This window comes from Triticum dicoccoides, chromosome 5B, assembly GCF_002162155.2.
Source record: "Triticum dicoccoides isolate Atlit2015 ecotype Zavitan chromosome 5B, WEW_v2.0, whole genome shotgun sequence".
NCBI classification, from domain to species: Eukaryota; Viridiplantae; Streptophyta; class Magnoliopsida; order Poales; family Poaceae; genus Triticum; species Triticum dicoccoides.
The window spans coordinates 457,478,629-457,492,635 of record NC_041389.1 but is presented as its reverse complement, the minus strand read 5'-3'; the positions used below and the strand labels follow the sequence as shown (position 1 = coordinate 457,492,635).

General features: G+C 47.8%; 1 protein-coding gene across 1 annotated transcript; it reads left to right on the top strand.

Moving 5' to 3' along the window:
- Positions 1-10,361: 10,361 nt before the first annotated feature.
- On the top strand, positions 10,362-11,367 carry LOC119310767 (probable glutathione S-transferase GSTF1). The gene is made up of 3 exons (XM_037586398.1): positions 10,362-10,558; positions 10,647-10,695; positions 10,817-11,367. Exons 1-3 carry the CDS (start codon positions 10,406-10,408, stop codon positions 11,275-11,277), a joined length of 663 nt encoding a protein of 220 aa, XP_037442295.1. The 5' UTR covers positions 10,362-10,405; the 3' UTR covers positions 11,278-11,367.
- Positions 11,368-14,007: the final 2,640 nt, after the last annotated feature.

Sequence of the window (14,007 nt, the reverse complement as noted above, 5' to 3'; positions counted from 1 at the left end):
CATGGACGGCGGCAGTAGTCTTATTCTAATATACCAGGACACTATCTGCAGGATGGGGATAGACCCATCCAGAATCAACAACAGTAACACCACCTTTGAAGGGGTGATACCAGGCATCGAAGCCAACTGCAGGGGCTCCCTCGTATTGGAGGTAACATTCGGTTCCCCAGGCAACTCCAGAAGCGAAGAACTACTCTTCACCATTGCCCCCCTCCAAAGCGGCTATGATGCATTGCTTGGGAGAACGGCCTTCGCCCGCTTCAATGCAGTACCGCACTACGCCTACCTTAAACTCAAGATGCCCGGTCCACGTGGCATCATCACCGTTAATGGAAACACAGAGCGTTCCTTACGCGCGGAAGAGTACGCGGCGGCTCCAGCCACCGGACTCTAAGCGGCCTCTAATACCTGAAAACATGACTGGTCGTTAAGACCACGGACACGGTTAGATGAGTCCGACAACCCAGATAAACCCTATCTAGGCGCCACACATGTAATCCCATAGAGGACACCAGGGGCTATAGATAATTAATAAAGCCCAATTTTCGGCCTGACCTTATTAACAGGCCACTGTCTTACACTTTTACTATCCATCAGTGATAGCCAACTTTTTGCACGCTCACGTCATACTCTTCTACATGAGTCTTTCTTTTTATAGACACCATTCCTGCGACACCCTCCCAGGACACGGCACAATGGAGAAAAAGGCGCAGACGTGCAGAAGGGCTCCTCTCAAAGGTTTCTCTTTAGATTAAGCCCCTGTGTAAACCTTCTTTATTGTCTCTTGTTGCTTACACATCCCACGGGTACTACACCCACAGGGGATACTGTCGTTATTAGCATTTCGCCACGACAGACTAATGCACGTGCCTGGGAATACAGGGTTCATAATAAAGGGCATTACTCAGCTCAGTATATGTTATAAAGTCTGAATACCTTCGGGAGTGTTCGGCGTCGCGAGTTTGGCCTTATATGCATCAGCTCCGAATCATGTCTGTGGTCAAATGTTGGGTTTACTCGGCTCCTGGGTTCGCCGCCTTACATTCCGTTCTTATCGGCTAAGGCGGCGAAAGGAGAACTACTACGATTGTGCCCTGGTTATTCCAGATGAGCACCTCAGTAGAGAAAGCCGAAAACTGACTGTCATGATATAGCGAGAGACTGTTCAATCACTTGAAGACTTATCAGAATCTTTAGGATTCCGCCACATTACGACCGTTTTCCGGTCATGTACACACGCGCCCGTATTCGGATGCACGCAAAGGTACCAGGGGCTACATAGTAGCCCCACCGTAAAACTCCTATGGCTAAGTGAAAGTGTTACAACTATATAGTCTGGTTGCCTAGTTCGACGTGCAATCACCTCCTTAATGGACCAAGACGTTGGATCAAGTGTGATTATGCATATTTTTTTCGAACACCCCCGCATTGTATGCATGGGGGCTGAAGCCAACGACTGCTAACTTTCAGATTACACATATACATAAAAACGGCCGCACAGGAGGCACAATAATACTTTCGGGCAAAAAGTATAAATATAGCCTCATAATCAAAATAACATTGTTTTTACAATGACACGATTTGTCACTCGAACATGACATTCTTCGAGCACTGAGACTCTACTAAGCGAGCACCTTCTGCTACCTGCTCCAAGATGTGCTCGGCCGGATCTTGGCCCCCCGCCGGATTCTGGGTCACAACGACGGTGGCCTCCATATCTGTCCAGTATGCTTTAACACGGGCAAGAGCCATCTGGGCACCCTCTATGCACGTCGACCTCTTCATGGCATCGATCCGCGATACGGCACCAAGGAATTGTTGCACTAAGCCAAAATAACTGTCCGGCTTCGGCCGCTTCAGCCATAGATGGTCTAGTACATACCGCATTGCAAGACCGGACACCCTGTGGAGCTCGGCCGCAACAGCCATCTTCTCACTCAAAGGCAATTTGCGCGTTGGAGCGTTGAACTGCGACCAGAACAACTTTTCCACTTCATCATCTTTTTGATCCTCAAAAAACATGGCTGCATCAGTCGTACTCTTCAACAAATCCGCATAGGTGTCTGCAGGACTCCAGCGTCGATCCAGAGGAGCGTACTTCGGATCTAAAAATTCCATCCGCAACAAATAGGAGTTTCCAGCCGTGATTTCTCCGGCCTGTCGAAGCTCCTCCCGCGCATCCCTAAGGTTGGAACGCGTCTCCTTGGCCGCATCAAGGGCCTTCTTCAGGTCAGCCTTATTCGCATGATTTTCTTTTTCAAGAAGCTCATACCGGTTGGCGGCGTTTTCTAGCTCCACAGCCATTTCAGCTATTCTGTCTTCGCTCTGGCGACGAGCAGCCTGTTCGGCTCTCAACTCTTCGGCCGCCTTTAGGGCAGCCGCATTGCTCGCCCGGGCCTGTTCCTTGGCCAGGGCAAGTACCGCCCTCAAGGCTTCCACGGCAGCAGCACAGTCTGCAGTCCAAGCATATAACATCAGCATTATGCCCCTCTTAGGTTTTCCTATAAAAAATAATAAGGGAAGCAGAGCACATACCTTTTGACTCGTTAAGCCGATCATTCACCAGTGTGATATCGGCATCAATAGCTCCAATCTGCCTCCTTAGTTCGGCAACTTCAACGGACCAATCGGCTGCCAGATCCTTAGACACCTACGCATAAATACAGCGCAATCATTACTTACACAATATGATCCTCTGTTTGCCGCCTAGGGCGGGCAACCAGAGTCTCAGGGGCTACTATCCATATGGAGCACACCTAGCGCGTGCGTCACAACCAAAAAATTACGTATTTTTCATTACATACCTCAAAGCCTCTAAGCAGGCTCGTAAAGGCTTCATTCAACCCGCTTGTGGCGGAGGAAATCTTCTCGAGCACCGTGCTCATTAATGAATGGTGCTCCTCCAAGAGAGCAGCTCACTCCAGAAGGCCCATCAGTATGTCTGGCCGGACACCGAACTGTGTCAGACCCTTCTCATCGCCCCCCGTGGGAGCCGAACGCTCCGAGCTCAGGGCGGCCGAAGGATTAGTTTCTGGCTTCGGCAGATCCGGACTCCTCCGTGACGACACCTCGGGGTCACCCGCCTCATGAGGCGGAGAGGTTGGTGGGGTCTCACTCTCCATCATCTCCGGAAGAAGATCCCCCGAAGACAAACTCTGTCGAGAAGAGCTGCTAGCCGGACTGTGAAGTTCTGCTTCCCTGTTCTTCCCTTCGTCTTTCCCTGAGGGCATTTTGCTTAGCACACGACCAAGCATCTTGGCTATGGTGGGACTTGGCGAGCCTTCGGGAAGTGGCGCCGGACACCTGATTCTCTCCGCCTTGCTGAGCCATTCCTGGCCACGGAGAACTTTCAGAATAATGACTATGACAAAAATAGACGAAGTGTTCGGTTTGTGGGTTACTTACTTGGGTATCTGGGTGATTGCAGCTCAGGCCCGCATCTTCAGTGGTATCTGGACACTTTACTTGTGGTCCGAAGAATGATTTACACATCCCTTCGAGCGTCAGGCCGAAGAAGTGCAGAATAGTCCACGGACCTTTCGGATTGAACTCCCACATCCGGAGAGGCCGACGTTTGCACGGCAACATCCATCGGATTAGCATTACCTGAATTATGCTGACAAGGCTAATGTCCCTCCCAAGAAGCTGCCGAATACGGCTCTGCAGTATTGGTACATCACTAGCAGATCCCCAATCCCGTCCTACATTGGTCCATGACGCCAGTTGAGAAGGAGGGCCCGGACGGAAGTCTGGGGCAGCCACCCACTTTGTGCCTCTGGGAGCCGTGACGTAAAACCACCTCCGCTGCCATAGATCGGACACCTCTGGGAAGGAGCCCTCTGGCCATGGGGCGTCGGCGTTCCTGCTTATTACAGCACCTCTGCACTCCGCGTGTCGCCCCTCAATCATCTTCGGCTTCACATTGAAGGTCTTGAGCCATAAGCCGAAGTGTGGAGTGACGTGGAGAAAAGCTTCGCACACAATGATGAACGACAAGATATGGAGGATAGCGTCTGGAGCTAGATCGTGAAAATCTAACCCGTAATAGAACATGAGCCCTCTCACAAAGGGATCAAGGGTGAAGCCCAAGCCGCGGAGGAAGTGGGAAACAAATACGACGCTCTCGTTGGGCTCGGGAGTAGGGATGACCTGCCCTGGAGCAGGAAACCTGTGCTTGATATTGGCGGTCAGATATGCGACCTCCCTAAGCTTCGCAATATCCTCCTCTGTGACCGAGGAGGCCACCCACCGGCCTTGAAGGTCGGATCCGGACATGGTTAAGGATCTGAGGTGCTTGAGCTTGGGCTTCGGGTGTTAGAACTCGAGATGCAAAAAGGTGCAAGAGTGGTGTAAAAGAGGGATAGGCCACGGCCCCTTTATATAGGGGGTGAATATCAATCGTCCTCAGCATAACCGCTCGGGACTTAATCAAAAACACAGAGTCATACCAACAGACATCATGGGGACGCGTGCACCTACATTAATGGAAGATACCGCGCTAAGGGGAGCACGATCTCTGCTCTGGCAAGGCGTGCCAGTAAAACCGCCTCGCAACGCGTATCGGGGGAGGTCAAGTAAAACTGGCTCGTATTGGGCCGGGCCACGATGCAGGAGCACACCGTGCAAAAATTGCCAGCAGATCAGATTTATGAAGTGTTATGCTGTGAAGATCATCTTGCAGATCCGGACACGGATCAAGTGTTAGATAACTACTTTGGAGTATTCGGAGATGGAACCTGCCATGCAATGCCGAAGACAAACTGCGCGCTGGACTCATCGTCATTGAAGCCTGGTTCAGGGGCTACTGAGGGAGTCCTGGATTAGGGGGTATCCGGACAGCCGGACTATATACTTTGGCCAGACTATTGGAGCGTGAAGATACAAGGCTCAAGACTCCGTCCCGTGTCCGGATGGGACTCTCCTTTGCGTGGAAGACAAGCTTGGCGATCCGGATATTATATTTCCTTCTTTGTAACCGACTCCATGTAAACCCTAGCCCTCTCAGGTGTCTATATAAACCGGAGGGTTTAATCCTTAGAGACAGGATCATAATCATCATAGGCTAGCTTCTAGGGTTTAGCCTATACGATCTCGTGGTAGATCAACTCTTGTAATACCCATATCATCAATATCAATCAAGCAGGAAGTAGGGTTTTACCTCCATCGAGAGGGCCCGAACCTGGGTAAAACATCGCGTCCCTTGCCTCCTATTACCATTAGCCTTAGACGCACAGTTCGGGACCCCCTACCCGAGATCCGCCGATTTTGACACCGAGAGTGAGTAGGGCCAAATAGATCCATGTGAAGCAGCTCAAAGGGGCGTGAGGTAGTCATGATTGTCTTCGAGGGATGCTTGGCTCTCATCATCTTTCCAGCTTCACAGGCACCACATAGATGATCCTTCTTGAACTTGATGCCCTCGATGCTAATGATGTGCTTCTTCTTTGCGAGAGTGTATAGGTTCCTCATGCCCGCATGTCCTAGCCGTCGATGCCATAGCTAGCATTCTGAAGCCTTTGCTAGAAGACATACGTCAAGCTGTGGTCCTGCTGACAAATCTACCATATACAGATCACCTCTTCGATAGCCTTCGAAGACTTACTTTTACCAGTGTCAGCGAATGTGATGTGGCTCTTAGTAGATGGACGTAGGGTTGAATCCATAAGAAGACTTCGATCACCAGTCATGTGGTTGGTGTAGCCTCTGTCCATAATCCATTCAGTGGCTTTCGGAGTTGTACCCTACAGTGCAGTTAGCGGGATATGCTTCACCAAGAGTATTGTGAAGTAGAAACATGTGGCGAACAAGCATATTATCAAAGTTTAAATTCTGGTTAGGCATGATAGGATGCTAGTCAAGGAACCCTGGGACGAAATACATGATAAGACCATTGGAGCATTTTATCTTGCGTCCCACAAGATGTTTTAGGTCTCCAACATTATCGTTAGAAGATTTTGCTTTCCAGCTGCAGACCTTTCCCTGCAAGAGAAGTTAATTCTTCTTAACCACCCACATCTTCAGGGGTGGCTTAGAATTCATGGGTGGCTTAGAAGCAATGAGTCTAAGTGCAGCATCTGAGAACTTTGGCTTGGGAGCCATAGCAAATAGCTTCGCAGGAGGATAATAATACTCATAAGAATATGCAGAGAAGTTCTTAGTTTTGTGAACATAACGGTTAGATGAAACACACTCATATTCATGAGTCTCATAGCGATTCTCTTGCAAAACATTGGCGTTAGGGTGACCATGAGTGGTCCTATGTCTGTATGAAGCCTTTGGACCATATGACGCCTTTGGTCGGGGGTTTTGTCTTCTTCCCAGGTGGCGTCATGATGAAATTCACGGGAAGCTTCTCAAGACAGCTTTCGGGCACCCAGATCTTCTTCTGGGGTGACCCATTCCTGCAGATAGTACCAATGTACCTGGCAAACACTTCACCATTCTGATTCTTAAATAGTTTATAATTTGCATCAAAGAATTCATCAATGATAATTGAGTTAGCACAAGTGAAGCCAGATAAAGTAGATGGGTCCACTGAAGGATCCTTAGCAGCAACCCAGGTGGTTTTGGGGTACTGCTCAGGCATCCAATATGAACCATCAACGTTCATTTTCCTCTCGAACCCAACACCCACTTTCCTAGGGTTTCGGTTCAGAATCTGTTTCTTCAGGACATCGCACAAAGTTTGATGCCCTTTGAGGCTTTTGTACATGCCGGTCTCAAGCAATGTCTTCAACCTAGAATTCTCATCAGCAATAATAGTGGCATCCTCAGTGGAGGGTTTAGTTACTACATCAGTAGTTGAAGATATTGCAACATCAGAAGCAGTAGAACATTCAGCAACAGAGACAACATTATCGCGCTCAAGACACTTTAAGCATGGTGGAACAAATTCTACCTGAGTGGTACTGATCTGTTGGGCAAGTAGTGAATCGTTCTCTTTTTGAAGATCTTCATGATACGCACTCAGTTTCTCTAGATCCTGCTTCCTTTGAAGATAATCATAGGAGAGCTTCTCATGAGAGGCTGGGAGAGTTTCATGACGACTTTCAAGATCTTCGTACCTAACGCGAAGACTTTTAGTATCTTCAATTAAGGATTGAGTTCAATCATTTCCGCGTCCAACAGGTCATCGTTTTTGTCTAGCAGCTTTTGAATATGTTCCATAGCAGTTTGTTGCTCAGTTGCAATTTTAGCAAGTGTCTTATATCTAGGTTTAGAATCACCAAAGGTTACCTTGACACTACGTGCCATGAGGCAGTAGTTTTGATCAAATGGCTCGGGTTCGAAAGACATCGTTTTAAGAGATTCTTTGAACTCGCAGAACCACGGGTCTTGACGGGTTCGATGACCCTCATAGACATGAGAAATCCGGTCCCAGATAAGCTTCGCATTACAAAGATGCATGATGCGCCTGAACTCGTCATTGGATAGACATGAGCATATGATATCCTTAGCCGTGATATCCAGATGAGTGTACTTTCAAATGTCGTCAGCGTTCGCCATCTTGCATAAATCGGTGAGACCAATCTCTATGACGGTCCGTAGTTCACTGTTCATGGCAAGGAGGCGCTTCTTCATCATTACTTTCCATTTGGGATAATCTTGACCATCAAAAATAGGACATGCAGCGCAGACCTTGATTATGCATGCAGTCGACATAGGTAAGACTCCAGGTGGTTAAACCGAATCACACAGAACAAGGGAGTACCTTGCTTTGATACCAATTAAAAGTGCTAGTTATCGACTAGAGGGGGTGGGGGTGAATAGGAGATTTTTATGAATGTCTTCAAAACACGGTGGCTTTGAAGAAAAACAGGTAAACTGAGCCTATATATTAAGCAGCGGAATGAAAGCTACACTAGGCAAGCATTAGTCTAACATACACTATAATGAAAGCATGAAGACTAATTGCAACTAGGTAGACAGGATCAGAAAGGTAGATAGTACGAAGCTAAACAGATAATAGTCTTCACAGTGTGAAGTCAAACAGATCAGACAGGCGAGCAATGACTTCACGAAGACAACTGTAAAGTAAGGAGAGTAGAGGATAGAACCAGTAGCTTGACGAAGACAAAGATTTAGTAGACCAGTTCCAGTTGCTGTGACAACTGTATGTCTGGTTAGGGACGCTGAGATTTAACTCAGAAAACCGTGTCTTCACCTTATTCCCCTTGAGCTAAGGACACCCAGTCCTCGCCCAAACACTCTGGTAAGTCTTCGAGGTAGACTTCCAAACCTTCACAGACTTCGTTCACCGGCAATCCATAATGACTCTTGGATGCTCAGAACGCGACGCCTAACCGGCTGGAGGATTCACAGTCCTCAAGTGTAACAAGTCTTCAGATCATGCAGACAGAAAGACTTCAGTGATGCCTAACACTCTTTGGCTCTGGGTGTTTTGGGCTTTGTCCTCGCAAGGATTTCTCTCTCAAATGCTTCGAAGGTGGGTTGCTCTCAAACGACAAAAGCCGTGCACTAACTCTGAGCAGCCCCAATTTATGGTGTAGGGGTGGGCTATTTATAGCCAGGAGGCAACCCGACCTAATATGTTCGAAATGACCCTGGGTCACTAAGGAACCAACACGTGTCCAACGGTCAGATTTCAAACACACTCGGCAGCTTGGCTTGGGCTACAAGCAAAGCTGACTCATCCAGTTCTGGATAAGATTTGCTCTCATTGTCTTCGCTCGAAGACATTGGATTTGGTTGAGCATCACTTCAGTCACTCTGACTTTGTTCAATTGGACCCCACTTAACAGTACGGTGGTTCCTATGACTCAATAAGAAGAAAAAGGAAACTACGAAACAACTATGTCTTCACACTCCATAGTCTTCAAGTGAATAGCTTCACATGTCATAGTCTTCGTTGTGAATGTCTTCACGAACCACCATTGTCTTCAATGTCTTCACACATTTTTAGGGGTCATCTCTGGTAGGTAAACCGAATCAATGAGGGACATTACCAGTGTTAACCTGCAATTCTCACAAACACATTAGTCCCTCAACCACGTTTGTCGTCAATACTCCAAAACCAACTAAGGGTGGCACTAGAATAACTTACAAAGATGCACACATCCATCACATGAACAGTCTGGCAAAAAGTATAAAAATGACAAAGTGGCAATAGTAAAGCCATATATATGAGGCCGAAACTATGCCTATGTCGACGGAGAAGGTGGTCTAATTCAGAGATTATACTGCCATCCATGTTGGTAAAAACCTCCATGGTCACCCACTCCAACCGCATACTCACCGCCTTGAACAACGTTGGTACTTCATTCGGTGCATAATATACCACGTACGGAGCCAGTGCGTACAACGGTAAATAACTTGCATAGAAGAATATTTTTTGCCATTAGAAACACAATCGTTTCTACATAGCCAAAGCGACCATAGTAAGGCAGCCGCTCCCACCCGTATTAGCGTGCTAAACGTATTTGGTATTCCATCAAGCCAGTGGCCATATATATTGGCAGCACTTGTCAGAAATTGCAAATTGCAGCAGAGAAATAGGGTCTTGTTGCAAAAATGCCACAACTTACATCACAACTGTTAGATCTGACGGTCAGAAATGACAGAAGGCAGACACATCATCATCACCAACTGAGTCTCTTAGGGCATGTACAATGGAGGCACTAGTATACAGATGCCCCAGACTCCACGTATGAAACCCATCATGGTCCCCTTCCCTACCTTCTGTCTCCCCATCTTCCTCTGGTCTAGCCAATAGCGACCCACTCCATCTATTTTTCTCCATCGCTTTTGCATCATTCTTCTCTTTCTCTCCTCCTTTTCTGCTGGAGCGTCCGTCTCCTCCGCAGGATCCCGTTCGGCTCTGCGGGCAGCTAGCTTTTTTACTTTTCTCTCCACAACGTGGTAGTCCGGGGCACCAGTCCAGCATGGAGCGTTGGCCATGTCCTTATAGAAGTATAGATATAAATACCATATCATACTTTTTGAGAGGGGGGGGGTCATTTTGTTATGGATAACATTTCCTTTTGTAGGCATGTAGTAAAAGATGCAGAACAAGCCATCGTGGCCCGTCGCGGTCCTTAGTGTCCCAACAAGGCAACAACGGTGTGCTGACTAGTGACCACTCGTGCTAGCAAGACGTACCAGCCACCCCGATCAACACTGCTCACCAGTGAGCAGTGTACCACCTACCAAGACGACCCCATCACCTCACCATCACCACAAGGAAAAAGAAGCCGACCCTGTCCACCGCCGCTTGATCGAAATGTACACACCACCATGTGTCCGTGTCGTCCTGCGTGGCCGGTGGTTGCGCATTATTTGCAGCCATCATTTTCATCTCCTTCGCGCACGGCATATACTACATTTCCATTTCCATCCATCTATATATCCTACGATCTGCTGCGACACACGAACACCATCACCAGCAATGGCGCCGGTGAGGGTGTTTGGGCCGGCCAAGTCGATCAACGTGGCGCGGATGCTGCTCTGCCTGGAGGAGGTCGGCGCCGAGTACGAGCTCGTCCACATGGATCTCTTCCAGGCCAAGGAGCAGAATAGCCCCGAGCACCTCGCCAGAAACGTACGTGTGTCCAACTCAATGCATGCATAGCTAGACCTGTCCATCCGGTGATGAGTGCTAACTATTCTTCTTGATGAGCTTGCTGCAGCCGTTTGGGAAGGTCCCGGCGTTACAAGACGGCGATCTGGTCCTCTTCGGTGAGCACCACGTATACACGTTCACATACTCACAAAATGAAGCAGCAGAAATAACCTCCATGGCTCACTCTCACTCAAGGTCTCAAACATGCACTCTAATGTGTTCATGCATGGCTTGCAGAGGCCCGTGCGATCGCGAAGTACGTGCTCCGCAAGTACAAGACGGAGCAGGCGGACCTGCTGAGGGAGGGCGACCCGGAGGAGGCCGTCATGGTGGACGTGTGGACGGAGGTGGAGGCGCACCAGTACCACCAGGCCCTGCGGCTCATCATGCTCGAGTGCTTCCTCAACCCCACCCTGCGCGGCCTCCCCACGAACCAGGAGGTCGTCTACGAGGCCGTGGAGAAGACGAAGAAGGTTCTTGAAATCTACGAGGCGCGCCTGTCCGAGCACAGGTACCTCGCCGGAGACTTCTTCAGCTTCGCGGACCTCAACCACTTCGCGAGCACTTTCTACATCGTCGACGCGACGCCGTATGGGTCGCTTCTCGACTCGTACCCTCGCGTGAAGGCCTGGTGGGAGGACCTCATGTCCAGGCCCGGTTTAGTTGCGCCCGGTTTCGAATCATCCTCACTGGTGTGACTGTGTGACAAACCACGTACTTGTAAAATTTTGCAATCTTTTCCGTCAAGAAATTCAATAAATCCATGAATAATCATTTTTTCTTTCTAATCTAGTCAACTGCACAAAAAAGTTTGGCGCCTTGTCCTGCTATTGTGATCCCTCGAGGACACCGGCATCTACTTGTGTCTTTCACGGCGTCGGTCTTTCTCTGCTAGCTAGGCGTGCCTTGTCCGGGCGTCCTTTTTTTACCCCTCTTCTTCCTTACCCTTGCTACATATAAGGTTTTTGGCCCGGTTTCCATCGTAAATGAGGCAACTTGTTTAGATTTTTGTTCGAGTTTTTCTTATGAACTGGATCAACCAAAGCCTATGGGGTTACTTTTGGCTTTGGCCGCTTGGTTACTTTTGGCTTTGGCCGCTTTTTGAGCAATATATTCATGTTGGAGAACTCTTCCCCCGGTGATTCCGCAAAAAAAATCACACAAAGACGGTGTTGCATGGCTTCTTCATGTGCAAGAGTAGAACTACAAGATAACAGTTCTACTCTCAGTGAAAGCGACGGGTCTCTTATGGAGAATATAGAGGAAATGAAGAGTATCACTGATTCTTTCTGCAATCAGCTTTATTCATGTGATGCTACAGTCGACCTGTCTCATTTTTTTGTCTACCCCTCTTCTTTCCATGTCAATTGTTTTTTCTGCAGGGAGTCCATGTCAACTTTTTTTTTGCGGGGAGTCCACGTCAACTCTAAGAGTTAATTATGTTTTTATTTACCTCTATGTTTCATATTTTTGGCAAAATTTACTCCATTTAAGGAAAATTCCTCCATTTTACTCTATTTAATCAATTATTTGCATCTTTTTACCTTGTTAAGAAAATGAATATGGTTAGGAGGCGCTGAATATTCTAGTGTTCAAATATTCAGCAAAATGTTCATAGAGATATATGCCACATTTTCACATGATACACCCGGTTTAACTAGCATACCTCCTCCGAGATTAACTTGCTGGCCAACCAGATCCAGGGCCGGCCCTGGGGTATGGCCAGAGGGGCGACGGCCCAGGGCCCAGGGTGGGAGGGGGCCCATGAGGTAGTACACATATATAGTATAGCCCAGAAGAAAATAGATAAGGGAAAAGATTATGAAAGAAAAAACGAGATGGGCTCGGCCCTTCAGATCACTAGGTAGCTAAGCATCGGCGCACGCAAGTCACGGCTGCAAAGGAATGTGATTGAAATGCGTGTGAAACAAATCGATCGATTGATCTGGCTTTTCCTGTTCGTCACTCGTCGGTTCGTCTTCGCCGTCTCATCGGCCCGTCGTTCCATCGCTCCTCGCTCGGCGCCTCGGTCGCTTGTTGTCGCCGCCACGTGCAGCAGTCCACCTCTCCGACAATATGGCAATACGTTATACATATGTCACGGCCGATTCCGTACGTATCCTGATCCATTCATCCATCCCTCAATTTCAGATTTTCAGTAGTTTTTTAGTACATCTATTCAACTATTCATCCATGATCCATCCCCCAATTTCAGATTTTCAGTAGTTTTTTAGTACGTCTATTCTACTATTCATCCATGATTCATCCTACAAAGTTTCAAATTTTTGATGTATAATTTTTCCTAATTATATGGTTCACATTACATATTCAACCATCCTAATATTCTGCCATTCTATATACATGTCTGGGGTTTCGATCATCCGATCTATGAATTTCTATTTCTTTGTATACTCTTTACTTCATAAATTTTAGGACATTAGCCTGTCATGTTGCCTAACATGCATTTGTCGGGTGCTAAAAAGGGAGAATAAGAGAAAAAATGATCTGAAAATTCAACCACTGATGGGTTCTTTGACTTAGGGGCCATGTCGTCCAGTTCGCCTAGGGCCTTCGGAAACATAGGGCCGGCCCTGACCAGATCACTAAGATCAATCCCTATATGCAACCAAAGAACAAGAAAAGATTTAAATGCAACCAGATTTGCAGATATAAGATGAAGTACTTTAGTAAAATAATAGGGTCTAATGTGGTGTAGTATAGGAGGCCTCGTCGAACCCAAACCTTAATTTAATGCCCTAAGAGGGTATTTAAGGAGGGACAAACGAAAGGATTTGGCCAGGCCAAGAGGGGCAGTGTGTGTGGGGGGGGGGGGTCAAATCAAATCTTAAGTCGGCCTCCTTTCTAAAAGTACACTCTAAAAGCTACACATGGTCTTTTAGTTCGAAAAAACATGAGTATGACCCGAAACACAGGTGGCACAGCAGCTATAGATGATTATGGAGGATATTTGTTTTGAAACAAAGATTCCTCCTTGATCCTCGTTATAACCACCATCATGGGGGCAGCGGTGTTGCGGAAGACTCTGGCATTGTGTTCCTTCCAAATCTCCCAAGAGTCTGGCATCATCAAAGAAGTGAGGGCCCTACTATTCGGTCTTGACTTCCTCACCAAATCGGCCCACCAAGCTCTCACCGAAGTGGTGTTTGCCCCAGACGAACAGACTAAAATAATGGAGACCAAGCCAGGTGCGAGCACGATCCCAACAAGGATCATGTAGTGGCACTAGGCGAGGAGGCGCAAAGCAGACTTGAGAGCTTTGTTGCAAAGGGGGCATAGACGGGAGTTTGGCCATCCCCGCCTATGTAGTGTATCGATTGTCCAAATCCTATCTTGCAGGACCAACCAAGCGAATAACTTGCACATGTGGGCGGGGCTCCAAATGGTTGTCGGCACAGTAGAGAGGGACC

Bases quoted from the DNA above. Each gene is read 5' to 3' on its own strand.
- LOC119310767 (XM_037586398.1), top strand. From the start codon at position 10,406: ATGGCGCCGGTGAGGGTGTTTGGGCCGGCCAAGTCGATCAACGTGGCG. The intron at 10,559-10,646 runs GTACGTGTGTCC...AGCTTGCTGCAG, and splicing joins CCGAGCACCTCGCCAGAAAC to CCGTTTGGGAAGGTCCCGGC. The intron at 10,696-10,816 runs GTGAGCACCACG...CATGGCTTGCAG, and splicing joins CGGCGATCTGGTCCTCTTCG to AGGCCCGTGCGATCGCGAAG.